Raw genomic sequence first — 27,569 nt, forward strand, 5'->3', positions numbered from 1 at the left:
GGTACCCTCTTAAGTATGCAAGCATGGAGAAAGCTTTTGATATTTCACACTATTGTAGAAAAAAACTTAAATCCTGAATGCACAACACGCACAGATAAACACATTTCGTCACACTCCTCTTTCATAACTCAAGAGCTCAAAAGTGGATGTTCACGTGTGTTTGTGTGTGTGTGTGTGTTGTTATGAGCTGCATGCTGTTGTTCATGCTAGAGGTGAGAGTGGAATAGGTGACTGTCCCTGGGGAATCATGTTTTTCTCTGGTACTGCTCCGATGCTGCTAACTGTGCTAATGATGGCTTGCGTTCACACGGCATTTACAGTCGGTAGTATGGTTCAATCACAGACAGGCTCACGCAATGATCCGGCGTTTTCTGAAAAGGGAAGGCAACTGTGATAAAAGCTGCACCGATTTTCTACAAAATCTAAATGTACACTGCCGTTGCTTATATGCAGAAAAAACAACATCAAAGTATCGCTCTAGTGAACATGCTCCCGTCCAACACATGCACTCCCTTGTAGACTATGCGATCATCAGGGGAGACATAAACCTAACTTAAGGGTGAAGCAGAGGGCTGGTATTTTAAAAAGGGCCTTGGGCGATGAGTGAACAGGGGACAGCGGCGGCTTGCCAACCAGCATTGTTGTCCTTAAAACCTTCCTGCTGCTTGGGGGAGAGCATCTTTGGAGCTGTGTACAACATCTAGCTTGTGCTAAGTGCTAATTGACGGGTAAATGCAAAATTAAGGACGGGAAGCGACATTGCATCCTAGTGAGGGTGAAAGAAACAGACTGAATCTAACTGGTCTGCGTTGCTGTTTAGAACTAAAATGCACGTATTTATTGGACTGGATTCATCAAATTTGGGGCTGTGGAGAATTTTCTATCAGATATTATTTCAAATCCCATTTTTATAAATAAATGACACTGCTGGTGCCGAAACACAAGTAAAGGACATAATTGTACTTCATAAACCAGTGCAGGATGTTATAAATGACGATAGTAAAAAAAAAACACAGGAGTACACGGACAAAAATTCAATATCTTTGATTACTTCTGCTGCTCCTTAAAGCATTACATTTATTTCAAACTGGTCCACAGACCCACAACAATACTAAACACAGTGTCTTACATAGAGGCAGATTTAAATCAGGCGGCGGGACACTGTTGGTCTAAGTGGTTCCTGTGCGTCAGCAATGTGTGTGAACAGCACCAAAAATACACACTACTTTCACGAGGTCCCTTCAACCTATTCCTCCCTCCACTTCTAGTCTATTTCTCCATCCACCCCCCCAACCCCCATAAACCCCCTAACCCCTCCTGTTTGTGAGTCCAACCCTGTGCGCTTTCCTGCTATTCTTCTATCTCAGCTAATTTTAGATGAAGAAAAAAGCTCTGTCCACATCTGCTAGTCATTCTTTAAGAGGTTTTTGTGTGCATGTGTGTGTGTTTGAGAGGGGAGAGAGAGAGAGAAGGGGAACTGGGAAAATGTCAGAGAGAGAGAGAAGAAGAAGAAGAAAGGAGAAGCAGGGGAATGAGTGTTGAAAAGGAAATAAAAGGAAAGGTATAAAACAACCAGGGTAAAGACAGAGTCGCTGTCACAACCAGAACAAACGTTTGTCATGACTAAAAGACAATCATTTAGATTTAAAGTGTTTCCTCTCCGTTTACTTGACTATGGCGAACCACAAGAGCAACAAACTGCCATCACAAGTAAGGCTAAAACCAAGCTTTAAACCATAATTTAGATCAAATTTGCCCCGCGAAGCACAGACAAATGTGAAGGCAGAGTGCTTGGAAACGGTGCTCTTCTCAAATGACCATAAATCATCCAAATGGGAATCATTTGTAGTCTGAAAACAAAAGAAAGAGGGAGAACGCACAACCAGTGGTTTTGACATGATGAATAGGTCAAAGCTCATGTAAAGGAATGTGATGGGCATGAAAAAAAACTCCTTTTCAGCCGGATTATAATATGCAACAGATTCCTTTTCCTTCAGGAGTTTCTAATGCTGCTTTAAAGTCATTACTTCAGAAGAAATTAAACCAATACTTACTATAATACCTTTACATTATAGTTACATAAATAATGTTTAATTTAGATGAACTACTAGTGTATTTTAGTGTATTCTAGTGTAACCTGACTACTTGCCTGCCATGAAAGCTTGGTTCTTAGCCGAGGTAACAGGCTCATTTTCCCGGCACATAAAACCTGCAGGAGTGATGTTTACAATGGTGAGTCACCGGAACGGCAACAACACATGCTGGCCGATTCGGTGAATTCAACATCCATCATGGCGTCGATGTCGAACACAGACTGTAGAAATATCAGGTCCACATCTGCGGACGGCCACATGTGTCCGTGGTAAAACGCAGGGCCCAAACAAAGACCGGTATTGTCTTGACTAGTGTGGGGTGACACGGTCCTCTTTCAGCCCCGAGTGGACAGAGCGAATCTTAAGAAAAACACACTCTCACGCGCAAACAGCCGTATACAAACACGTACACACACACGGTATATCCTGGCAAACACCACCGTGCGTAACAGTGGGCTGTGAGGGGGGACACAGAGGGCACAGCACAGCGTGTATATGTTCATACTGTCATAAACAGGGACAAGAGACACATGCCGTGTCACCGCCTGTCACCACTTTCTCTTCTTCCCATACTGTTCTCACCCTTCGCTCGGTTCCTCCATCAAGCCCTGTTCCTGTGCCCTTGTCTTGCTCCCCCGCCCGCCCCATTCGCCTCCTCCTCGCTGCCTCCTCCTCCTTTTCCAGCTCCTCTAGCCCTCGCCCCACTCGGTCAGCTTGTTAAGCATGTCTCCTAAAGCTGATTAAGTAGTGTTGATCAGCCTTACATAACATTCACCTCGCACAGACGTCCCTGCCAGCCAGCCAGCCGGCATACGGTCTTTGTGCCTCTGTGGATGTGTATGAAAGAAATCAGAGAAGGAAAATTTGCTTCAATGAACATTGCTCTGTGTAGCGTATTTGCAGTTGCAAGACACACACACACACACACACACACTCCTGTGTGCGTATAACGGTAACACTATGTCTTCATGGACTGGAGCCAAGTTGGGGCACGGCCCCACTGATATGAGCATATTTGGCCCCCAAAGGTGGAATGTACATATAATCTTGGTCTCCCAAGGTGTGTGTGCAAATTAGTTTGTGTGTGTAGATTATCCCCCAGTTAACATAGGGCTGGCAAGAGAGACCACGCATCTTTAGCACTTTAACAAACACATGCTTGCAAACACACCTACACTTTAACACTGTGTTGACGATGCCTCTAAACGAAGCCCTGCTCCAGATCCCATTAATTGGTGGAGTGATTGAGTTAACGAGGCGGCGCACAGAGGCAGGTTAGAAAGGTCGACTCGCCCGGTTCCTTTTCTCTCCTCTCCTGGTTTGCTCTTGCCGCTCTGCCTCGTGGGAAAGATTAGAATCCTCAGCTGGAGCAAATAAAGCTGGACATTATGCAAGAGCCCGCGAGAGGGAGGATGAGAGAGAGAGAGGGAGAGAGGGAGAGAAAGGCTGATGATGATGTAACTTGAGAGAAGAGGAAAATACTGAAATTAAGTAGAAGGGAGAAAGAGAAGCGCTAAAGAGGTGTGTGTGTGTGTGTGTGTGTGTGTGTGTGTGTGTGTGTGGATGCAGCTGACCTTACAAAAGTCAGCTGCTGTATGTACCGTACTGTACTATATGGTGCCAGTCATCCATCTAAACAATGGTAGCACATCCGCTCTACAATGCAATGAGCAACAGTAAACACAGCTGCTCTGCCCTGCCAGAGACCAGTCCTCTCCACTCTCGCATCCTTCGTCCCAGTCGCACATAAAACTGGACTGCATGATTTAAGGTCAATCTCAGTGTTATATTTGGTTTCACTATGGCCTCACTGAGTGCTTTATATGGGACAATGTTCCCACTTCAACCTACAATGTCTTTGTGACCTGGCCTGCCAGATGCAAGTTGCTCTGAATGGAGCGTCATCTTAATGTTTGAACTTGAAACTGAACTGTCTGTGCTGCTGAATGTTCATTGAAGTGCTTCGTAGGTACAAGGCCATGCATATTCTAAGTCTTCAATTCGTTCAAAGCAATTTAGGGCTGGAAAGGTTAAGAAAAATAAAAGAACTCAACTATTTTGATAATCGCTCGATTGTGTATTTTTTTCAGCAAAATGTTCTCAAATGATAAATGTTGGTACTTCCCTTATTATAATATTCTTCTCCAATAAGAAGCTGGTTTTTAGATGTTGCTGTTGGCAAATTGTGCATATCAGGTAAAAAACAACAACAATAGGTGGCTGGAGATAAAAAAGAAAATAGCAAGAAGGAAGGAAGTGAAAAAAGGAGAGAAATGAATGAGTGATGCGGAAGGAAGGAAGGAAGTTCACAGAGATACAACAGTGACTGTCGGAGAAAGAGACGGAGAGAGCGATGAACTTTCTCCCCTCCGTCAGTACACTGCTTGGATGCTGTTACGCAAGAGCTGAGTGTACACACCGATTACCTCCGCTCAGTAGAAGTCATAACATGAGCCGTGTGCGTGTGTGTGTGTGTGTGTCTGTGTGTTTTTGTGTGGGTGGGTACGTGGGTACGTGTGTGTGAACATACAATGGAGAGACTGCTCGCATTACATTTCATGCACGCAGACAAGAACACACGTATTATACGGACAGGCTGCATACATGCAATCTATAGTCCTGATTCAAAGGGGCTCAGATCATCCATCCGAGGTGTAAAGTAGCACCGGGGTTCCCCATGAAGTGACAGCTGCACTGGTTTACGGTTACACCTCCACAATACCCATTTGATGACACACACACACACACCTACACCTACACCTACATACAACAGAACAGACTCACATACATGCTGATTTCAGTCTTCTCAGATTTAGGAAATATTAAAATTAATATACATTTAAAACGTTTTAAAGGAGTAAAAACAGATGTGAATCGTCATCCAATCACTATAGCTGATCTCTTTTGAGTTTTGATTGGATAAAAGTTTAAAACTAAAATAATCTCCATCGGCGTGAACAAGAACAACAATGTCTCCGCACAGAGAGAGAGAGAGAGAGTGCAACTCAGCAACTTACAATGGACTGACCTGTGGATATTCATTATTTTGTCAGTTTTAAAAACGGTCAATTTTCTGCCAAAGTATCATCAAGCAAAACAAACAGAAGCAACCTGGAGAAGTGGGAACGGAGCTAGTTCAGTAATACAAGTGCTGCTCTAACTGCAATCTAATCATTAAACTTAACCTGGGAGTGGACCAAATATTGTCAATCAGAGATTAACGCATGGTAGTGGCAAAAACGTACGGACTTATTGCCCAACCGTCACACAGGGAAATGAGCTTACACATTCACGCTGCTGACATCAATGAGTCACACCGCACGCACAGATCCCACGTTCCCACACACAGACCTCTGCACTCTACCTCCTCTCACAACTAACCTGAGGCAGAGAGTGTACCTTCGCACAGAACCCGGCTAATACTTGGGCCAGACGAACACAATAACCCAACTAACTCAACGCCCACGCAGCAACAGCGAGGATACTAGCTGGGGGCCAGCTGGAGAGAAAGCTGTGTATTCAGAGTGCGTGTGTGAAGTTGGAGGCACGTGTGTGAGAAAGACTACAAAGACCCTTGTGTATATTAGCGTGTGTATGGGCAAAAGTTATTCACGAATATTATGGTTACAACACTTCACTCTTTCAGTCGCCTGCAGTCAACAGCGTAATCATTTGATGGATATATTTTGGCAGGCAAAAATATGCTGCAATTAGGACGTGGTTCCAAGGTAACGTGTATACACAGAAGCATACGTTAGCAGTGAAAAACCACACACACACACACACACACACACACACACACACACACACACACACACACACACACACACACACACACACACACACACACACACACACACACACACACACACACACACACACACACACACACACACACACACACACACACGTCATGTGGTTGTAGAACATACACTAATGATGTCTGTTTGACTAGATCCACAACTGATTGCTTGCTCAGGATTTATGTTGCCATGTCTTTAAATAAAGTGGTTTAAAATGCCATTGAATAGGCGTATCCTGTACCTGTTGAAATCACAACACCCTCATCTAGCTTTTAATGGGTGATGCGTTGTACAACTTGCTTGGCTTAATACGCCTTTCTGTCCTTTTTTTGTCGATTTCCTCTTCCTCCATCATAAACCTGGTGGTCCCTATTTAGCTCTTCATCTATCTCCCTTTCCCTACATGCTTTGAAATCCCTCTGCTGCCCTTGATCCATTCTTCCCTGCTTTCCTTTCCCCTCTCACCCTGTGACTGGTCAGGGGATCTAGCTCACTGTTCCCTTCATCAAAAAGCTTTAATCCCCTAAAACAACAATCACTGTGGTGCGCGCGTATGTACAGTTGTATGTGTGTGTGCGTGTGCAGCCACCCGCATGCAACTGCCTGGTTGTTACGTAATTTCACTGGGCCACATCTGATGCTAAAAATGGACATGGATGAAACTATTGTGACCGAGGGCAGGACTACTGTACAAAGGCACTGGCGCACAGACACGGTGCACATGTACACACAGACTTAGCCCCAATGTCTTGAACCAAGGACCTTTTCCTCAATCATTGGTCTGTCGCGTTAATATTAACAGTAGAAAATCAATACAGGCTTCGAAGATACAAAATGCACTTTTTCCTCCGTGAAAACTTCAAACACATGCTATTTTTGCAGCACAATAACTAAAATTAAACATGGAAAAACATATGACCACGGTCTGTAGACATAAATCTTTGGTGGATCAGTTTTGCAAGCGAAAAGGTCGGCCAAATGTCTATATACCGATGATTACTAACCGATAACCGATATTTGTCTGCAGTATAAAGAATACAGCTGCATCAGAGCCGAAGTAGCACACTTTAAAAGTTAAAAGAAGTTTTTTTTTAATACCGATAACCCTAAAAATGCTGAATATCGGTGGCGATAATTGGTCGACCCCTATTGTAAAGGAGGATTGCCGAAAGTGAAAAAAGCAACCACAGTGATTCGCTAGATTGTTGGGTGAGTGTAATACTTCTCAACCTCCAGCATGAATAATTTAGTCAAACTTAAAATGCATCCCATCCCATGACAGGTCTGGGTCAAAACACAGAGGTGACTGGGATGACCAGACAAAGAAATTTAAAAATAAATCAAATATGTTATGCGATATGTTTGGGTCAAGGCACTAAAAGAGTGGAGAGTGATATAGTACATACTGCAAGACTGGATGGCACACTCACTTATGGACAATCTCCTACCGAAATAAGTGATGGGATGAGCGTGTTTCCAGCTGTGTGTGTGTGTGTGTGTGTGTGTGTGTGTGTGTGTGTGTGCACATGGAGGAGGATATGCTATATGATGTCGAGCACTGATGGCCGACTTTAGTATTAAAGTTTAATCACTCTGCTTTCCTATAAATACCTTTCCAATGATCCAATGCATTATTCAGTTTCTCTCAGGCCTACACACACACACACACACACACACACACACACACACACACACACACCCACCTGGAGAGCAAAGAAAAAAGCCAGTGCCCTGAAGGAAGGAAGTCTTCTGAACATTTAAGAGGACGATGGCCAGTGGGCAAAAAATAGAGTCAGATGTTTGTCCTGCTGTGAGTGCAATCCACCGCACTTTATTCTGCCCATGACCACACATCTTGGAAAGCACCCATGGCTGTGCGTTTGTGTGCGTGCTACATGGACAAAAGGCCAGCTAGCGCTTGATACCTTACGGCCTGGTCTGACTTTCAACTTTCAGAATATTTTTGAGTTTTCAGGTCGACTTGGATGACCTTAACATACAATTTGACGGCTACTTACAGCTTTCTATACACTTTGAGCCATGTTAGCAGACAGCCATGCAGTCTCTGGTCATCGAGTCATGCTGGCTGGTAAATCAGGGTGTCCAGTGAAAGAGAGACAGGGTTGGGTGACACGAAGCAGGAAAGAGGAGGAGGCGGCTAATGGAAGAGGAGCTGCCACTGGGGTATTAGTCCATGGATTGGTGACACAGAAATGATAGTGAGAGGGAGGAGAGGATGATGGGATGGGAGGGTCAATCGATGCTTAAAAAGGTTTCACTCCCCTACAGGGACATGTGCATCTGTGTGTGCATAAACACACTACAGCCTGCACCAAATGAAAACACAATCTCTCCCCTACACACACACACACTTCATAAGATGCCTCCGGCTGGCGCAAAAGTCAGAAGTCTAAGGAAAGAGCAGCATTCAGAAGCAGGCCTGCGATTCCAAGCAAGAGGTAGATTAGCAATCACTTGGTCTACTTTAGGCTGAGACAGTGGGTTTGTGTTTCTGAATCTCAATTATAAAAGACAATGCTTACTGTATTGGGTTGTCCAGAAGGGTGAAATTAGATCAAGCAGCCACAGCTGATAAAAGGCAGAGGATGTCCTCTTTCCACTTATCTCACACACACACACACACGCACACACACACACACAGCTTCTGGTTTCCCCAGCGGGCAGAGGGCCATTTGGCTTGTAATATTTGGTGACTGTACACTACATACACACCTGCAATAAGAGTTATTTGGCAATATGTGCCTGCGCTCAGAGCTGGCTTCCTTCCCAATAAAGTGGTGTTAACTGAAATGTCAAAGTGCATATGTTTACAATGCCTAAAAGGAAGAGAGAATCAATCATTTTATTCGCAACCATTCAGTTTGCTCCCACGTAGACACACTTTTTACCTCTGAATTCCTACCTAAAGCCCTGTCTTTTCAAACGCACATAACTCTCATGCTCACATACTGTAACCAGGCTGTGATGAGTTGGCTCAAAGTTCAAAATGAGCTCTGACGTTCAAAAGAGGACAGGTCTGAACATGGAGGGAGAGAGGCACAAGGTAAAGACTGAGAGCCAACACATTGGAAGGCAGGCAGAGGAAGAGGAAAGACTGGTTGAAAAGAAAACTCCAAACGTGATCTTGCATTCCTTACATGGGGTGGAGGGGAGGAGTGAGGTGAAGAAAAAAAAGATGGAAGAATGGGGGAAGGGTGAGAGAGGAGAAGAGGAGGAGGAGGGTGACAGGAGAGAAAGTTTAACTTGGCGCCAGACAGCATTTCAATACCCGACAGCCAGCCGCACAGACACTCGCACAGAATATCGACACTGTGCAAGTGGCACAGAAGTCCTTTTGGTGACTTCCCATCATCCAGAATTAGAGTAGATATTTGCCCTCCACCCCCATTCCCTGGGCCCAACACAGAGGCAGATTCCCAGATAAAAATAGCCAGAGGAACTATTCAAACACTGCTGCCTTTCTGCAGGGAGTGTCTGCTGACTGTACTGGACTTAAGGGGTTAGAGAGGGGTTAGGAGCGCCACTCACCACCTCCCCGAAACAGAAGGCCTGGGACAGCGGGACAGCCCAATCTCTATCATACTTAAACACTTCCAGACACACGAGCACTAATCCAGTTCAAATGACGGTGTGCTAGTAGTAATTTATGTTTCATAAGTAAAAAAAAAAAAGGCTTCTCTCTCTCTCTCATTCCAAATTGGCAATATTTAACATACATTAATAATGGATTATTTCATGCAATCAACCATGCAAGCCAAGTGCAGACTTGTACTTGTATACACTAACTGCCTGATTATCTGTGTAAATAGAGACACTCCCCTTACAGATTGCACAGAGGCCAATGCGAAAGTTGGTCAAAATGTGCCAGTTACGTTTAATTCCGAGTACATCCAAGAAGATCCAGTCCGTTTGGTCTGATCCTGCCTGGAATGTATTAGCAGCCATACTGTGTGCTGATCCCTACTGTAAAGATGCCCTCAGCATGACCAGTATTATTGGGGTTAATCTAAGAAGATTAGGAGTGTACATTACAACAACACACGGGCCAAACCCTTCCATTGGCAAAAACGGGCAGCGTTGGGTACGCCGGCATCAGCGGAGGATTATGGGAAACTATTGTGTGTGTGTGTATGTGTGTGTTTAACAGACCAGGTGGTTGTGTTGTGGTGAGGTTTAGGGGTGGTGCAAGCCACATTTTGGGGTGAGGGGTGAAGGAAGAGTTAGTCCCATGAATGACTGCCATGATTTTGCCATCTTACACCCTGATTATTCTCCACTCAGCAGAGAGGTGACACCCCAGGCTCTATCCTAAAGGACAGGTGATTGTGTTGTAAGGATTCAAAATAAAACCTCTCATCTGGAAGGATCAGAGGAATAGAGTTACCTGATCTTCATGCGTGTGTGTGTGTGTGTTCGTGCACGCATCGAGATCAGTTTCAATGGCGCCGCCATCACCAAGAAGCCGTTATACACACCTATGGGCAGCGAAATACACACATTTTTTGTTCCCAAGTAAGACCTTTGCACAGCTGCCCACCCAGAAAGCTCCTTCACATACACATTTGATATTCTTTTACAATAACATGCCATTCTGTGCCTCACTCTGAGTCACCTCTACAACAATGTAGCTCTGTAAACTCCCCATATTACATTACAATACACATGCATGCGCAAACGCAAACAGCTGCCGAACAGTGCAGGTCAATCCATGCACACACCAACACGCCCTACTGCATTCTCAACTTGAATTTTGATACCCATCTGAAAAGAGACCCACTGTGTGTGTGTGTGTGTATGGTGGAGTGTGTGTGCATTTTGAGGCTAGCCTTAATTTAAGATCTCTTAAAATAATAAGCATTATATTCAATGCATTGTTCAAAATCAGTTGTATTGCCCTTAAAAGGGATGAATGATATCTTTGTATGTGAAAGCAATGTGTTCATGTGAATTCAGGAAAGACTTGCAGAGATAGTAACTGTTGTGTTTTCCCCTCATGTGTAATGCAACACAGCCGGCAACTATTAACCTTCCAAGCAGGAATGTGGGAGGTCCAAGAATTCCAATAAAAAGCAGCACTTTGTGCAAGTGTGTGTGTGTGTGTGTGTGTGTGCGTTCTGTGCGTTATGTGTACTCACACACACGTTAGTCAAAGTGTGACAGTTACCCGTCGACGGTCCACCCCGTCCAGACATCCAGACCCACCCCATTTACTATCCCTAACCAATAACCAATACAGTCAACATGGGGTCATGTTGGGGCGTCAACCAATGGCATCACAGTAAAACTAGGCTTAACTCACATCACAGACATACACACATGGCCTCGGGACACATTTAGTTCTGCTGCTGTGTTATCAGCATAAAATGTGCATTTTAAACGGCACTCTATACTGTCAAACTTCACAACCACGCAGCGGATCAAACGGGCCTGAAAGGCCTATAATCTATAGCATTCAGTGGACAGATCTGAGGTTAATGTGTGGGTCCCTGGGGTGGGGGGGGGGGTGGACAGGCTGCAGTGCTGGACAGTAGTCGGACGCACCAAGGCCGCCAAGGGTAAAGCTGCCTTGTTGGCTGTATTCTCTCTGGTCTCCCTGGTCAAGGGCGGCACAGGACTAATGGTGGGGAGGTCCATTAGTGTCGACTGGCTGAGCATATTGTTCCCTTTGGTCACATTCCTGGCTAAATACAGACATTTCCACAACCGAAGGCCCCCCTCTACCAGAAGTCATTTGTCAACTTAGCATTACAGATGACCATAAACTTTTATGAAGAGCTGTTGTGACAAGGAAAAGTGAGCCATGTTGCCACTGCACTGGGAATGCTCAGTCAGTCTGATAATATCTACTCCAACGTTTTACACTACATTAAAATAGAGTACAATAGCAAGAGCTGCATATGAATTTAGCTAATGTATTTTCGGCTTAATAGCTTTACGGTATTCCTCACAGCTGATATGTTCACAAGAGCAATAAATTGGCCAGCTTTTTCAGATAGAAGATAACCACTTTTGTTATAACATCATCTGCTTCAGGCTTAAAGCATGTTGTCTGAGCCTGATCACAGCAGGACACGGTCCCATAAACCAGACTGTAAAACTGTATGGATAATGGGAGGTGGTGGTTTTTGCTGTGGTCAGCACTGCGAGGGAGTTTTCACAGATAAGGCTAATCGCTGCGCTTATCATCACAGTGGTTGTGTGTCGAGATTGAAAAGCATATGCTGGCAATCGCACACATAAACCCACACAGGGAAAAGGTGAAATGTTCTCTGTCAATTCCTTGCTCACAAGCTACCTTGTGTGCGTGTGTGTGTGGAATAAATGGTTAAATGGCTACACGGCACGTCAATCAGAAGCAGCACAAAACAATAATTTAACTACGTTGATGAATGACTGATGAAAAATAGACTGGGATTCCCACATTTACCTCTTTCTTGCACTCTCCCTCACACACACACACACACACACACACACACATTCATACACACACACACAAGCGTTTCACACGCATACAGAAGTGCGGTCTCTTCACTTGTCAAAGGCACCACCAAACTATGAGCTACTCCGCACCATTATGAGCACAATGAGAGGTGCCTGGCCCCACAAGTCCACACACAATCAGCCCCAAGGCCTGCCCCACTCCCACCATTGTCCCAAACTCCACACACACATACACACAATGGCCACTCCAGAGCCAGGGGTCCCACTATGCAATTCCATCACACAAAGACACACACCAGTCCTTATCCCGTCAGGGAGAGAGAAAGAATGGAATGACAGTGGTGGCAGAAGAAAAATTGTAACCCTTGGGGAGTGATGGAAGAAAACGAGTGAAACACAAAGTGCAAAGTGTGAGTAGCAGGAGTGCAGATAACAGTCTATTAGGGAGGGAGAGACATACAGTAGGAGCGTTATTAATGCGTATGTATGTCCTTATCACTAGAGCTTTATTAATCATTAGCACAGTCTTTGAGGTACACAAAAATATGGATATATGACGGTGAAAGGCTAGGCGAGATAATAAATACCACCAATAATCTACCTCTAACCAATCTCCCAAACACCAACAAAGACCAGGTAAACAGCAGTGATTAGATATAAAGAAAATAAATGTGTTACATTCAAACAGCACGAAACCAACACCGATCTTCCAGGAACAACAGATGCAGCTATAGACCATTTCCTGCTTCATCATATCAACTCCCTGTCTTAGCAGGAATCCTATCATCTACTCAGATTAATGAAGTGACTGTGGAAAACAGGAGCACAAGGGGAAGTGTCCGGTGATGGAGAGGAAGGAGGTTAGCTCCCAAGCAGAGGCAGCTTATATGGGACATAATCCTACATCGCCAAACATCCCAGGAAGGGATGATTACATTCTTTATCCTACACATATCCAAGCACTGTTCTATCCTCCTGCATTTAAGAAATGTGTTCACTCCAAGCGATGAGATCTACACATGTTGAGGGTTAAAACTTGTGTCCTGATTGCAAACGCAGCAACAGCAGGAGATCTGACCCATCGGGGCAGCTCCGCGGATTAACCCGTTCCATAATTCAACTATTTAAAGGTGCTGTCATAAGATCAGGGTTGTTGTTAGATAATGCCCCTGAGACAGAGTCGCTATGTTTACAAACTTGTGCTGAATGGATTAATCAATTAGTATTCAACAGAGAATGCATCAAATTTGATTTGTTTACGTGATGTATAAGAAAGAAAACATAAACCTTCACAGAGATAAGAGGTGGTTTGCTTTTCTGTATTTCAAATAATCAGAGCTGAAATTATTATTTTTTTTATTTATTATTGATGATTAATAAAGCGTTTAATAAACTTTAAAGCCCCCAAAAAGTTAAATGTTTGTTGGTTCCAGCTTCTTCAACATGAAGATTGGCTGCTTTCCATTGTCTTACATTGAAGTTTACTGTTTATCTTTAGGTTTTAAATTGTCACCTTGGGATCAAGGGAATTTTGGAGGGTTTTTTCCACCATTTTCTGACTTTTTGTTGATCAAAAGATTAATCAATTCAGTCATCAGAAATTGTTTTTGTTGCCCTAATCTTTATAAATTGAAAAACTTGAGTTTCAAGACATTATTAAATTTTTAAAAATCAAACAATTCAACTAATAAGACTGGTTGGATACACTTTACACCAATCAGACTATAGTAGGCCATGTTAATGTTCTCTACCTTTACTCAATAGGACAAACACAACCAACCTACTACACAAACACACACACACCAACCGCATACATCAAACCCAGAAACTAAGCCCAATCAATTTTTAGTACCTTCCCTGAAATGCTTTAGCTATCCGCTGCCACACAAACACCGAGTTCCCTTTGCAATAAAGGGCTACTTGTGGTGGGACGTGGTGTGATGTCATGGCAGCCTCCTTGGGGCTGCTGCAAGGAGTGGGTGTGTGTGTGCAGGAATGTGGAGGGTTGAGGGGCTGAGGCTGGGTGCAGCGGGAGTCAGGAGGGGACAGGGTGGGGGAAGGGAGGGGAAGTGGAGAAAGGGTCCCTCACAGTTTGTCAGTCACTCACCCTGCCCACGCCGAATGCTTACCAGCAACTACTTAGGAAGTCATCGCATTGTTCCCACAGGGGAAAACAACTCATCAAATATGTATCATTTGTTTTACACAGATAACTTTCTCTTGTGCTTAAAGTGGGTCTAATTATGTCAACTGATGCGAATCATAATTTTGTAACAAGTCACGTTAATGACTGAAATAATGAACTGGATAGTTGGCACAAATGAAAGTACTTCCACTTCCTCCTTTCTGAAAACAAATCTGCCTTGGTTTCACGAGAAGGAGAGCAAGAACAAACTTATGCAAGCATTTCAGGAATTAGACAATAGCACACAGAGACCTCAGCTGACTAGTGGAAACCCCCCCACCCCACCTCCGCTCTCACTTCATTATGCTGACGGGCCGTGTACCTGATGTTTGCTCAGTTACTGGGATAATATCACCCTTCCCTGTGTGTGTGTGTACCTGCGTGGATCCAATCACCTCAACCACAGGGAGGAAAAAAGTCTTTAAAAGTCACTTATCAACACGTCCACGTCTCCCTTTCCTCACCCAGTCAGTGCAACAAACACAGATCCTCCAGGATTTTCACTGTTCTCTGAAAGGTGGTGGCGGATGGTGAAATGAGGTTGTCAGGGTGACACAGAGGATGTCGCTGTAACAACTATACAGTAGGCTAGTGTAACCACTTCCTCCTAAAACAGGAGTACAGTACTAAACCTGCACCAGATTTCACTATCTTATCTAGCTAAACCACGGACTAGCGCACTGATCCCTACACTAAAATCAACAGGTTTTTTTTTGATTGGAAGCGGATGTTGATAGCTGACTGGCTTGTTCATTAATCAGCATTTACTGTTACCTCCGTCGAGCATGAGAAGAAAAAAACAAACAACAATGGTGGATATAAATTCAAGCAAACTCACCATTGTCTCCAGGTGTTTTCATTTTTTCCTTCTTCTTAGCTACTCGGCTAGATAGCGAGCGGCTAAAGTTAGCAAAAAAACCCGGATGAATTCCACGAAGTTGCTCGTGGAAAGAAAAGTCACTCTCTCGGCCTCTTCCTCCCCCTCGAGTTCCCGATCTGGAAAACTAGGTGAAGATACACGGCAAACTTTTTGTGTGTGTGTGGCTGCTGGTGGTTAAGCGGCTCTCTCTTCTCGAGCCGCGGCGCTTCTCTCGGTCCGTCTCCCCCCCACCTCCACTCCGCCACCGGCTCTCCGCCAACCGACCGAACACGACCGAAGGGCTCGCTTTCCCCCCCCCCCGAGCCGAGCGGTCTCGTCGGTCGTCGCTTCTCGTCCCGTAACTGTCGGCGTTAAAAGAAAATCTGCTCAAGTTGCGGCGGAAGAAAAAAAAAAACGACCAACCGTCCCGACTCGAGGCAGCCGAAAAAAAAGCCTTTCTCTCTTCTTGTAACAAGTTGTTTCGCTAGCTGTCCGGTGGCTGTTTACTCCGTCTCAACGGCATCTTCGTCGCTGTTTGACATCTCTGCGTCGCGAAGCTTTGTTCTTTGACAGAAACTAACGTTAGAGAGGAAACCTCTGTTTCTTTACCGACTTTTTCTTCTTCTTTTTTTTTTAAGTCCTCCACTCTCTCACACCATTCAGTGCTACTCTCTCCTCCCCCCCGTGCGTCTCTCCGTCCTCGGGGTGTCGCGTTTCTCTCGCTCTCTTCTGAGCGGGGCCCGCCCACTGACGGTAGAGGAGAGAGGAGGAGGAGGAGGAGGAGGAGGGGAGGGCTAACGTGGCGAGTCACGCCCACTCACCACGAGCCGGGGCCCGGGCTGGCGTCACTGCAGCACGCGGCGTTGTCCTGGAGACCGCCACAGCGCGCTGCCGTGGTGACATCACATCCACATCAGTCTCACGATTCAAGAGAGGGAGAGAGGCGCGATGGAGGCTCGGCTCACGGTGTTTGTGTACGTCAGTCAGGGGTTATGGTTCTATGGCGGCCCTTTCATATCAGGATAATTACACGAATCCAATATGGAAGCCTAAATAGTGATTAATGAAACAGGAAATCCAAACTTGTGATGGAGAATAGGCCTAACTTACTCGGCTCCTTCACTCAGAAGAACTATTAACTAAAAACAAGTTTTGCCTTCAGTATTTTACTGCTCCACCAACACTCAAAATATTATATATCGAAGGATAAATAATATATATTTTGGAATGTTTGGCCTTCACCGTGCAGAATGTATGTGCAGAGATTGACTCCAGAAAGCTGTTCTCACATGAATCTCTGGAAGAAAACCATGGTTTTATGACATTACAGGCAAGTTGGTGGCCAATCCTGGTCCAGTGTGCAATAAAGTGGAATTTAAGGCAACAAACAAAAGCAAAACAGAGGTAACATCTGCTGCTGGTTGGTTACATAACCCATTAGCCAAGAGACAAACAATTGTGTTGGATATTTTTCACCATTTTAATTACATTAATAGTGTTCATTAAAGATGACTTAATAATGAAAATATATATAATAATCTCAGTTTGGTCACTGATCACTATTACAACTCACTCAATCAGATGTCAGTTGGCTTTGGGACTCGTTGGTTAGCACACAGGCTTCCAAACCTGAAGGTCACAAGTTCATAACCTTCACAAAGTCCTGTTCTTTTAAGAGTTTGCACCGTGTACGATGGCAATATTGTGTTTCAATGTGGTCATGGCAATAAAGTCTCTTTGATTTTCAATTTAGTATTCATGTCTTGCCTGCGTGATCAAGGCACAGGATTAACACTCATCTCATTTGAAGTAATTTAACCCCTCAGTGTATTAATTCCCTTCTGATTGAATTATCTAGACGAACAGACAAAGAAAAACTTAATGTAAAGTTAAAGTACAGCAAATGCACGTCTTAACCTTCTCCACAGTCAGTTTTTCATCCTGCAAACCCCTTCAACCAACATTTAAATTCTACTCGCATACATATACCAATAGACCAAAACCTTCTTCACATGAGAACGTGAAAAAACAAAAGTTTGTGGTTAATTTGAATATGAACCTGCATCCTGTGCTGGTGCCAGTTTCACATATACCACCAACTCCCTTTTCCTCTTTTTTTGTGTGTGTGTTTTGTGTAAAGTTGCAGCCAAACGCATCTGGTTTTTAACTCCCAATCAAACACACAGTGACCCGGACCGTGCATTAGCATATGTTATGTATGCGTGTCCACGTGCATATGAAGTGCTTCAAAGCACAGACACATCCGGTCAGGTCAAACGCAACTCTTTTCACCTGATCAGCCGCTCGCCGTGGCTCGTTTGACTGTGAAGACCGGCGTTATGCCCGGACTTGTTTCCTGTCACCTCCGACGGCCCTGACCTCCTGCCTCCTCGCCTGCTGCTGATATGAAGCCGTCATGTGTTATTGATAAAAACGCATGTGAGGCGTCACACATGGGAGGTGAAGTGCATCTCCTCTTGTGCCCGTCTCGTACACTGACGCTTGACAGTGGATGGGGGGGGGGGGGGCCGTGTGTGCTTTTGTGCGCTTCCTTTGTCAACAGGATAGGACAGCAGTAGTAAAACAAAGTCAACAAAGTCCCCTGACAGCAGCGACATCCCTGTAGTGTGATTTACAAACAGGATTTCTCCTCCCGTTGCTGGCCATTCTCTGACGGGCTCGGGGGGGAAACCGGTCTGCTCTGCCTGATAAGAAAACTGGACCTGAAGAGAGAGAGAGGAGAGAAAAAGGGATGCTGAACACTCAGGAAACAGCTCTCCTGTCCTGTCTTCTTTTAAAGCAGGAAAACCACAGACCTGCGTGGCGTTTTCTCACGCCGTGGCTGACAATAGGAAATCAGCCGGGAACAAGACGGTTGCACTGTTCCCTCGTTTCTCCACTGCATGTCTATAATTTCCCCATTTTCTGATGTTTCTGGTTGAGGCGAAGAGCTCTTCAGCTCTAGAGGGACAGATGAGAGAGTAGAAATCACAGAGAGGACACGGGGAACAGGAAGAGAAGAAGAACACCTGGCAGTCAAATAAGAATGATTTAGCGATTAAGTGCGAGGTGGAAAAACAGCTTTCCCTCCTTGATATTTCGGTGTGTATTTATAACTTTGCCCGCCTGTGAGTTGCGTGAGCACGCTCTATTGTTGCTCAAGCACAGGAGATGACATTTACAGACGAATCTACAGCACAGTACATTCTGAACACTGATAAACACAGTGCTTCACTCAGCACCCTCCTGTCCTCCTCCCTCTTTACCCGCCGTTCTCCCCCATTCCCTCTGTACTTTGCTGCTACTCTGTTTGCAGTCCAGTCGTCTTTTCATCCATCCATCCATACATCCGTCCAGCCTCCCACCCTCCCTCCCTCACTCTCACACCTCTGCTGTTCCTCCTCCTGCTCCATCCTCTGCCACCTCTCCTCTCCCTCCCTCACGATCATCGTCTATTTTCTGTCCTCGGGTCATTATTGTTTGAGCTACAAGCTCAAGGTTGATGGAATCATGAGTTGAATGCGTGAGAAAAAAAAAATCTATTTCTTTCCTTGTTTTGGCCACAAATGTAGTCTGCTTTCAAATGCATTTCTATTTCTATTTTAATTGTTTTTACCTTGAGCTCAATAATTCTTATACTTTTTTTTGTGTGATTTTAACATTGTATTGGGAATGTTCAATATAACTTGACATACAGAAGACAAAATACACAATATTTGTCCTCCAGTTGATGATAGCTCTGCCTGCTCTTGTTGTTTTAGTGTATTTTTTAAATAAATGACATGATGATAGATTGCTTTTAATAAAGTTATCATTAAGTCTAGGATTTGAGCATATTTTGGATTAAAACAATCCTTCCTTCTTCCTACTTCGCAGTTATCTTGGCAGGGAAACGTCAGTTAAATATTGACATGGATTTATTGCAGAAAGTGCCAAACCTTAAGTATATTTTGGCACTTTGTCATATAACTAAAATAAAGGTCTGACGCTCTTATGTTAAGGGTCAGAGAATAGAGACCTTTATTGCATGGCATCTCTCTTTCCTTCACTATAAACTCTTTAAAAGGTGTCCCTTTAAATTTTCTTTTAAAAAGTTTAATGTATTTTTTCAGAACAAACACGGACCAAGGTACATTTCCCATATACACGGTGCGTTTTTTCCCATTTCATTATTTGAAATTGTCACACGTATTTTGGCCATTAAATTAGACTGGATCTTGGCGAGTACACTTGATGTGTGTTTGACAAACACAGTGTATCACAGAAGAGCCTTGTCCTATTGGTTCCACATCATCTGTAACTCCCTCTATCTCCCATCCCGCCCTTTTTCATCCCCTGTGTGCTTTATGTGACTCTGTCCGTTCCTAATCAGAGTGACAGACAGACGCTCCAAAGAGAAAGACGGGGGGAATGAAAGGGAGAGCGGTGATTTTGTCACCGCTCCGTTTGTGTGTACGTGAATGTGTGTGTGTGTGTGTGTGTGTGTGAACATCCCAGATATCTTCCCTATAGATTGAAACCCTTACCCACCCCCCATCCCCACCACTCTCTCTCTCTTATGTGAGCTAGAGATGCGTTCTCCCAATCAAGAATGGACGACGTGACTGAGGTCTGTTTCAAACCATCACAACTAATATACAGGTTAGTTTACAGTGGCTCAAGGTCACAAACACTACAGACTTTTTTTCCCCCCGATGGTGCAACTAAATAGCATGCTATGCAGTGAGGACCAACACACACACACACACACACACACACACACACACACACACACACACACACACGCCGGTTTCTTCTGGTCTGTGCCTCTACAACACAGATGGCTCGAGTCAGTGTAATTACCGTGGACAATGGGTGTGGTAGCCCACTAACCAGTGCCACCACAGGCAGTGCAGACACACACACACACACACACACACACACACACACACACAACGCATGTACGTACACAGAACCCGATTTCAGCAACCAGTGGTGAAGCCAGGCGGGATTATAATTCCTGGACGGGGCGTTAAACAAACCAACAGAGTTGTAATACGTACAAAGAGTATGTAATGATTCATACCACTGGTGACGTGAACAAACACACACACACACACACACACACACACACACACACACACAGAAGCACGGGGCATGCGTGTGCACTCACACTCTTCTTGGGCTTTATTTAATTTTTGTCATTCATCTATTCTTTGTGAGGGCTACAATTATCTTTGACTTCCAGCAAGCGATCTTACATAATCAACTTCAGACTTGTATTGTATGAAACGGCTGCAAAGTTACACCCTTGTTCAGCTTCGTCTCTTCATGTGGAGAACATTGACTGGGGAGAAAAAAGGAGGTTTCGCCCGCTTGTGTGACGGTGAAAGGAGAAGGGAAGATGGGTCGCTATAGACGACAAGGCATGGAGGGTGAGAGCAGACCGGATGAAAAGAAAAGGCCGGCGGCTTAGGGGACAACAAGTGCAGCAGGGTGGCGGTTAATGCCCCCCCCCCAAACACACACACACACACACACACACACACACACACACACACACACACACAAGCCTCACCCCTTCGAAAACGGCAAGAGGAGAAAAAAAAGGACAGAGAGGGAGAGAGGAAAAGCAGGCAAAGCTGTGGCGAGTAAGGAGTGGGAGAGAGAGAGAGAGAGAGAGAGAGAGAGAGAGAGAATAAGAGAGTCAATGGGTTCTTTGTCATCAAAGAACTTGTTTATTTTCAAGCTTGCCAGTCCAACCGTCGCAAGACACAGCCAGATATCACTCGCTCTGTCTCTCTGAATCACTTTTTTTTTTCGCCCTCTTTGCCCCAAACAGGGTCATAAGGGGTGGAAGTTTGAACCCCTTTTTCAAACCACAATGAAACAATTTGCAATGTCAATCAATATTTTTGTTCTCTTCTCTAAGAACTAGAATTAAAAAAAAAAAAAAACATCAGTTGAGACCCGGGGCCTCCACACAGTTATCCTCTGTCCACATTCTCCCTCCCTCCCTCCCTCCCTCCCTCCCTCCCTCCCTCTCTTCCCCAGCTGGTATTCGCACATGAGTAATGGGATTACCACAGCAAGGGGTGAGTGGGGGGGTGGGGTGGGGGTGTGCGGGAGGGAAGGAAGGGGGTGGGGAGGGTGACGTTGGAGGACAAGTGAGACAGAGGAAGACTGGGATCAATGGGAAGGCCAAGGTGGCCACAAGAGGTCCACTTGGAAGAAGAAGAAGACAAATGTGGGGAATGGCTTGATGGTTGTTAGCTATAACACACACACACACACACACACACACACACACACACACACACACACACATATATAAACTCCTGACTTCTTCACGATTGCTGCACAGATTTCTCAGATTCAGGGCCACTTAAAGAAACCCGTCGTGACTTACTATTTTCATCCGCGAGGCCCTAGACAGAAAAACCACACTCTCTTCTGTTGGATTACCATGGCAATGAGGGAGCTATTCAAGAACAAAAAGCTCCTTTTGCGGTGGGCAAAGTATGGAAAAAAGCAAGCGGCCAGTGCCCATATGAAAGCGGGGCGGTGGGAGTTGGAAAGAGAGGGTAATGTGAGAGCGGGTGGAAGGCACAGAGAATGTGTGTTATATTAAACCAACGTCTGGCAGGGTGTCAAGCCTGTAATATATACAGAGAGAGAGAGAGAGAGAGAGAGGGGAGAAAGAGCAAAGGAAAGGGAGATCAGTTAATTTAGCTCCGGGGACGTGACATTGATGGACGGGGGCCGCGAGGGAGGACTGAAAGGAAGAATGTAACCTGTTCAGATGTGGAGGAGGAGGAGGAGGAGGAGGAGGAGGAGGAGGAGGAGGGGGGGCAGAGGAACGTGAGCACACCAGGTGGGGTGTTGAGGAAGGTGCAAGTGTCAGGGCGGAGGGGAGAGAGAGAGAGGGAGAGCGAGGTATGCCTGGCTGTGTGACAGCAGCTATATTGAGCACAGTGTGTGTGTTGACACTGTCTCCTGTATCTCACTGAGGAACAAACTCTTCCTATTGGCACAGACCAGAGCTTCCTCTTCCTCCGTTACTCCTCTCTAACCCTCAGTGACCAAAGTGCACGCTCTCATCCCCCCCCCCTCTGTTTTCCCTCCCCGTGATCTAAATACGTTCTCTTTCTCGCCACTACGTCTTTCAAAAGGATCACCTGTTTCCACTCAGTGCTTCCGTGTCAGTTGTATCTTATTTGCACAAATAAGAGGTAGCTATTATCAACTATAAACCTCTCACTCGTGGTCCGACCTTATCAAAACTCAAATATCCCATTGTCATTCATTTGACAATCAATATCCTGGTAACAAAAAGGGCGAATATTAACAGAAAGTGCTAAAACAAGTTAGTTGATCAATAGATAATTCTCTTTCTCACTGTTTAAGGTGGCTACGATCAATATTTTTACATTAATGGATCAGTATCGCTTGTAGTAGTGAACCCACGGATTTGTATCACTTGTTTCTATGGCTCCCCTCAACTTTACAGAGCTTTATGGAAACTTTTAGGTCCTTGTTACCTCTCTAATTAGCAGTTTCGCGTTTAGCTAAAAAAACAAACAAAAAAAAACCGAAGCATTTAGCAGCTAATGAGCCAAATATTTCCTTCCGGAGTTTAAGGTTGAGACCAAACCAGAGCTAAAAGGTGAATGACTATTCATCAGGTGGTGAAAAACTCCTACTATTGCAGCTCGTTATCAGGTGGATGTGTGAAAGGCGATTATTTGAAACACTTTTGCCAGATAATTTTAAAAGGTGATGAAATGTCGGTGTCGTTTCTGCAGCCCCCGAAGTAGCCAAAAAGTAAATTATTGCAGGTTTAAGGCGCTGTGTGTGGGATTTGGCGCCATCTATTGGCGGAGCTGCAGATTGCAAACAACTGAGACTTCTTCGACGGTGGCTGACGTGAAAATGTGACCCCCCCAACAAATAAACGCAGGCTATTGGCTGCTTCTCACACATGGAAATATGTTGGGGATCAAACTGTCCCGTTTGATTAGACCAGTTGCTAAGTGTCATTACAAGATTAAAGATGCTCAGGTCATGTCACCAGCTTTCATTAAGCCTTCTCCCCCCTGCAGCATGATTACACCCAGCATTTAGTGTGAATTTAAACATCAGGAGTTGAGAAATGATGGAAGTCTGTAAATTGGAAGTCTGGCCCGAAGGCGGCGCTAGACAAAAGGTCAGGAGTCGGGAGTAAATAGTTTCACGCTCAAATCTGCTCGGCAAATTTCATGCCAGTTTCTCAGTCGGTTTCAAAGTCAAACAGATGGAGACCTTGGAAACCTTCATGAAACGATTCAAATGCAACAATAATAGAAATCTTAAAGCTGATCAAAGGAAAAGTAAGAACAAAAGAGTTGATTTGAAATTCTTCAACCGTCATCCGGAAACATTAATTATTCCTGACTCTGTTCCCCCACTCTCATCGTCCACAATTAGATTAGCTTAAGTTTTTGAATCACTCATCATCATCATCATCAGGTCAGATCCAGTAAGAGCCTGAACTTCTCCCTCATCCTCAATAAGTCCCCCCCCCCCACCCCCTCACATCGGATCACCCAGAGGTGCTTGGCCACCAGCCACTGAATGCCCTCTACCCACCCGATGCCATGCACTCACCACATACAGAGAATAGCCCTGAGCCCGAGACAGATGCCCCTGCAGTCAAACAACCACCCCACCCCCCCACCCCCACCCCCACCCCCACCAAACATCCAAGTGACATTTAGGGATATTTTTTCCAAGTATGGAAAAACATTTGAACCAAAACAAGTAATACTGAGCATTCACACCAGCTCATAATCACACCACCTCCTCTTTCAACCAGAGGACAATCTGGACTCAGTCTCCTTGGTCTGTACCCCCCTCCCTCCCTCCGCCCCCCCTCTCTTTCATCATCAGCTGGACATGGAGACAGCAGGCCTGTAGGTGGTTCAGCTATGTGTCATACATTACATGCCAGTGCAGGGGAGGAGGACTGACACAGAGCATGTGTTACACTTGCTCAGTTTGATGTGCTCTGCCCTCGCACAGGCACCACTGTGGGTGGCATAGCTATGTGTCATAATCACCATCATCCTTTGCTTTGTCGGATTCCTCCTCGCGTGTTGCACGCTTTTTTTTTGTTTTTTCCGTTCGGGTGCCTCCGTGGAGGTGCCGCGCAGTGGGCTCATTCATAGTGTGGGAGCTGGTCGTTCCACGCCGGCTCTGATTCATCTCTTATTACCCTCGTGTGCCATCGTGTTTTACATTCATCCCTCAACTAATCATCCGTTTACGGTTACAAAATAGATGCAGCCACATTTAATTTGTGTCAGAGGGAAAAAAAAAAATTAAATAAAACAGCACCAGCTTTTTTCAGGGCTTTCAACTGCATTTCATGGTCTTCCACACTGGATGCAGGGGATCAGGAACAATTAGATAACTGCATTTGCTTCTTGTGAAATGTAGATTTCTTTGGGTAAAATAGTGCCTCCAATGTCAAGGATGCCACATTCTCAGGTAGAAGGTTTTTGGCTGGCTGGTTGTGAGAGGGGGATATAAATGTCCGGTGCTCATGCATAGCATTCAGTGTCAACCTTGAGTCTGTTTGCCTGCTTGTCAATTAAGCCAAATTTGTGTCCTTTTTGTAACCAAACGCAACCGATATACCCTGAACAAGAACTTGGTTGGGCGTCCGCTCGAGTTAGCCCCAATTAACCCGCTGCCAGCCACGCTTCAACTTCCCTCCGGTAGCCGTTACTGTTTCCTTTCACAAACCAAGCACACACTGGGTTAGAGTGGTGACAACCAACTGGACCAGTCAGCACGCGTTATAAGTCACATACACCCACAATAGCTTTAATAGCTTCATACAGAGATGAATTCACAAAGACCGTGGCTTCTATCCCATGGGTTGCTATGGTATCAATATTCATGGACCCCACACGACCACCAGAATATGTCCAATACGTTGGTTCATTTCCATCAGCATCAGATTTACTTTCTATTTAGCACAATTAGAAAATGTTAGCAAGCTAACACTGATAAGGCTGACTCCATGGAACATATCATTTTGTGTTGGAAAATTTCATGTAAGAGTGAACAAATACTTACTATGACAAACAAAAATGAATGTCATTTTAACTGAACATCAATAACTTAAGCATCAAAGTAGTGCAAATGTAAAGGTATGAAGAGCAAGGAAACTCACAGTATTGCCTGTGGTGAGAAGGAGTTCTCCATGTAATGCAAAGGGCTGACACCTGAACTCCATATATAGGCGCTGATCGGCTCCTCCCACCTCCTGCTCCTCCTCAGATGGCCACTAGGATGGCAGCAGCTGATTGAAGTTAAATCAACATATAATGAGTGGAAATCGAAACGTAATTGTCGATGTAGGTCAGCTGGTGTTGCAGATAAAATCATATTAAAGCACGTGAGGACTTAACTTGTTCAGGCCACGTCTAGACCTCGACTCGAGGTCCACTTACGAGCGTTTTCAGCCGTTTTTGCATCTTGTAGTGGATTTTCTTTTTGTGCAAACACCTATTATGGTTTGCTCTGGATTCCAAACAGTCAGATCCTCCTGATGTTTTGTTGAGGAGCGTTACATCGTCGGAGAGAATAAAAGTCCTAATCTGTAAGACTGTGTGGAAGAGAGGAGGTGTGAGCGTTATGGAGGGTTTCTCTGGGCGGTGGGAGCTCTATGCGATGTGTCATTCAGGGGGCGGACGGCATCCCTGCTGTGCCCACTGTTGCTGTGTGTGTGTGTGTGTGAGAGAGAGACACATTGCCATAAAACTGAGATTAAGATGAAGGAATGGAGGAGATAGATGTAGTAAATGACACACATCCTTATCTCTACCAAAGCACTCTGATGTTCATTTCCTTGTTGTGTCGGCACGCTGCCTTCATACATTTTGTGCCAATTTATTGACAAGGTGAAGGAACGACAGAAAGGAGACAGGAAAGAGGAGGAGGATAAGAGGATAGAAACACATCTCACTACATTGTTAACACTTCATTGAAATTGAATAGATGGAAGGAAACCAAATACCAGCAAAAACATCAGAGTTCAGTCGACCTAAAGCTGTAGGAAGAAAGGCTCTTTTCAGTCTCTTTTTTTTTACAAGAAACTTTCATTTTGCCTCATGTCGTAAAGACACGACGTTCCCAACTCGTCACGTGTTGACACATTTGTAACTGCGACACTTGGCAGGCTCCTCCTGCTTCCTTTTAACTGGCTAACAACGGTCTCCTCTGCTTATGCAAGTCATATAAAGGCCTCAGTATTCAATTGAGGCTGTTTCATAACCAGTTAGAAAGTCCTTGTGCTCATTTTAAACACACACACTTCAAAGTCACTGAATGAGTAACTGACAGCTTGGTTAACTTGTTAGTTGACGTGACTTTAATTCATAAATATGGTGTCCGGAAATTACCGGCTGAATTATTTGCATTGAGTTACTTCTAATGAGACACTTTTCTCTGCAAGTACTTGAACACATACGCACTACAGAGTAAAATACACCAATACTCCTTTCCATGTGCGGCTTCAGCAGAGGGCAGGAGGTCGACGGGTGAGGCAAGAGTAGCTTACACACACACACACACACACACCGCCGCTCAGGAAAGGAAACCAGATCTGTTTAGTGGCACTTCACCGCTGGCACTGTCTCTCACTGGCACCAATAACACACACACACACACACACACTGGCAGGGTTCCTGGTTAAACTGACAGCTGGCGTTCTGTCTTCCCGTACCACTGACACAGTGAGGCCCTTATTCGTGGCCGACCCCACCTTTTGCCGGGGGTTGCTCCAGAGCCAACAAGTTGCTCCTGTGTTAACCGACTCCTCACCTCACCAGATATGTCGCTCTCCGGTTACCCGCTCCGTGCCCCACAGTGTGCTTTTACAGTCATGGAGAGTGACTTTCATTTCGGAGATGATGTCAAACATTTAGTGCCTCAACAATGGCACGCGGGGAAGTTATGATCCCCGTAAGGCCCACAGAAAATCATTTGCTCCCTCCTATAATAACCATCTGGAGAGAGCAAGACATTTTGACTCAGGGCCGTTGCATAACAACAACATTGTGACTAAGAAAAGCAGGCGTGATTATCTAATTTTGGATGGAAAAACAACACCTGTTTGAAGAGTGTCGATGCATCCGATT

At 44.9% G+C, this 27,569-nt stretch overlaps 1 protein-coding gene across 1 annotated transcript in view; it reads right to left on the bottom strand.

Annotated features, from left to right (window-relative positions):
* erfl3 (Ets2 repressor factor like 3) overlaps positions 1–16,102 on the bottom strand; it is a 41,957-nt gene extending 25,855 nt beyond the window's left edge. The window contains exon 1 of the mRNA XM_084027807.1: positions 15,382–16,102. Within this exon, the coding sequence (XP_083883933.1) occupies positions 15,382–15,403 (22 nt within the window). The 5' untranslated portion in view covers positions 15,404–16,102. The remainder of the gene's footprint in view (positions 1–15,381) is intronic.
* Between the last annotated feature and the right edge of the window lie 11,467 nt (positions 16,103–27,569).

The sequence above is a fragment of the Eutrigla gurnardus genome (genome assembly GCF_963514095.1).
Source record: "Eutrigla gurnardus genome assembly, chromosome: 14".
In the NCBI taxonomy this organism is placed as follows: domain Eukaryota; kingdom Metazoa; phylum Chordata; class Actinopteri; order Perciformes; family Triglidae; genus Eutrigla; species Eutrigla gurnardus.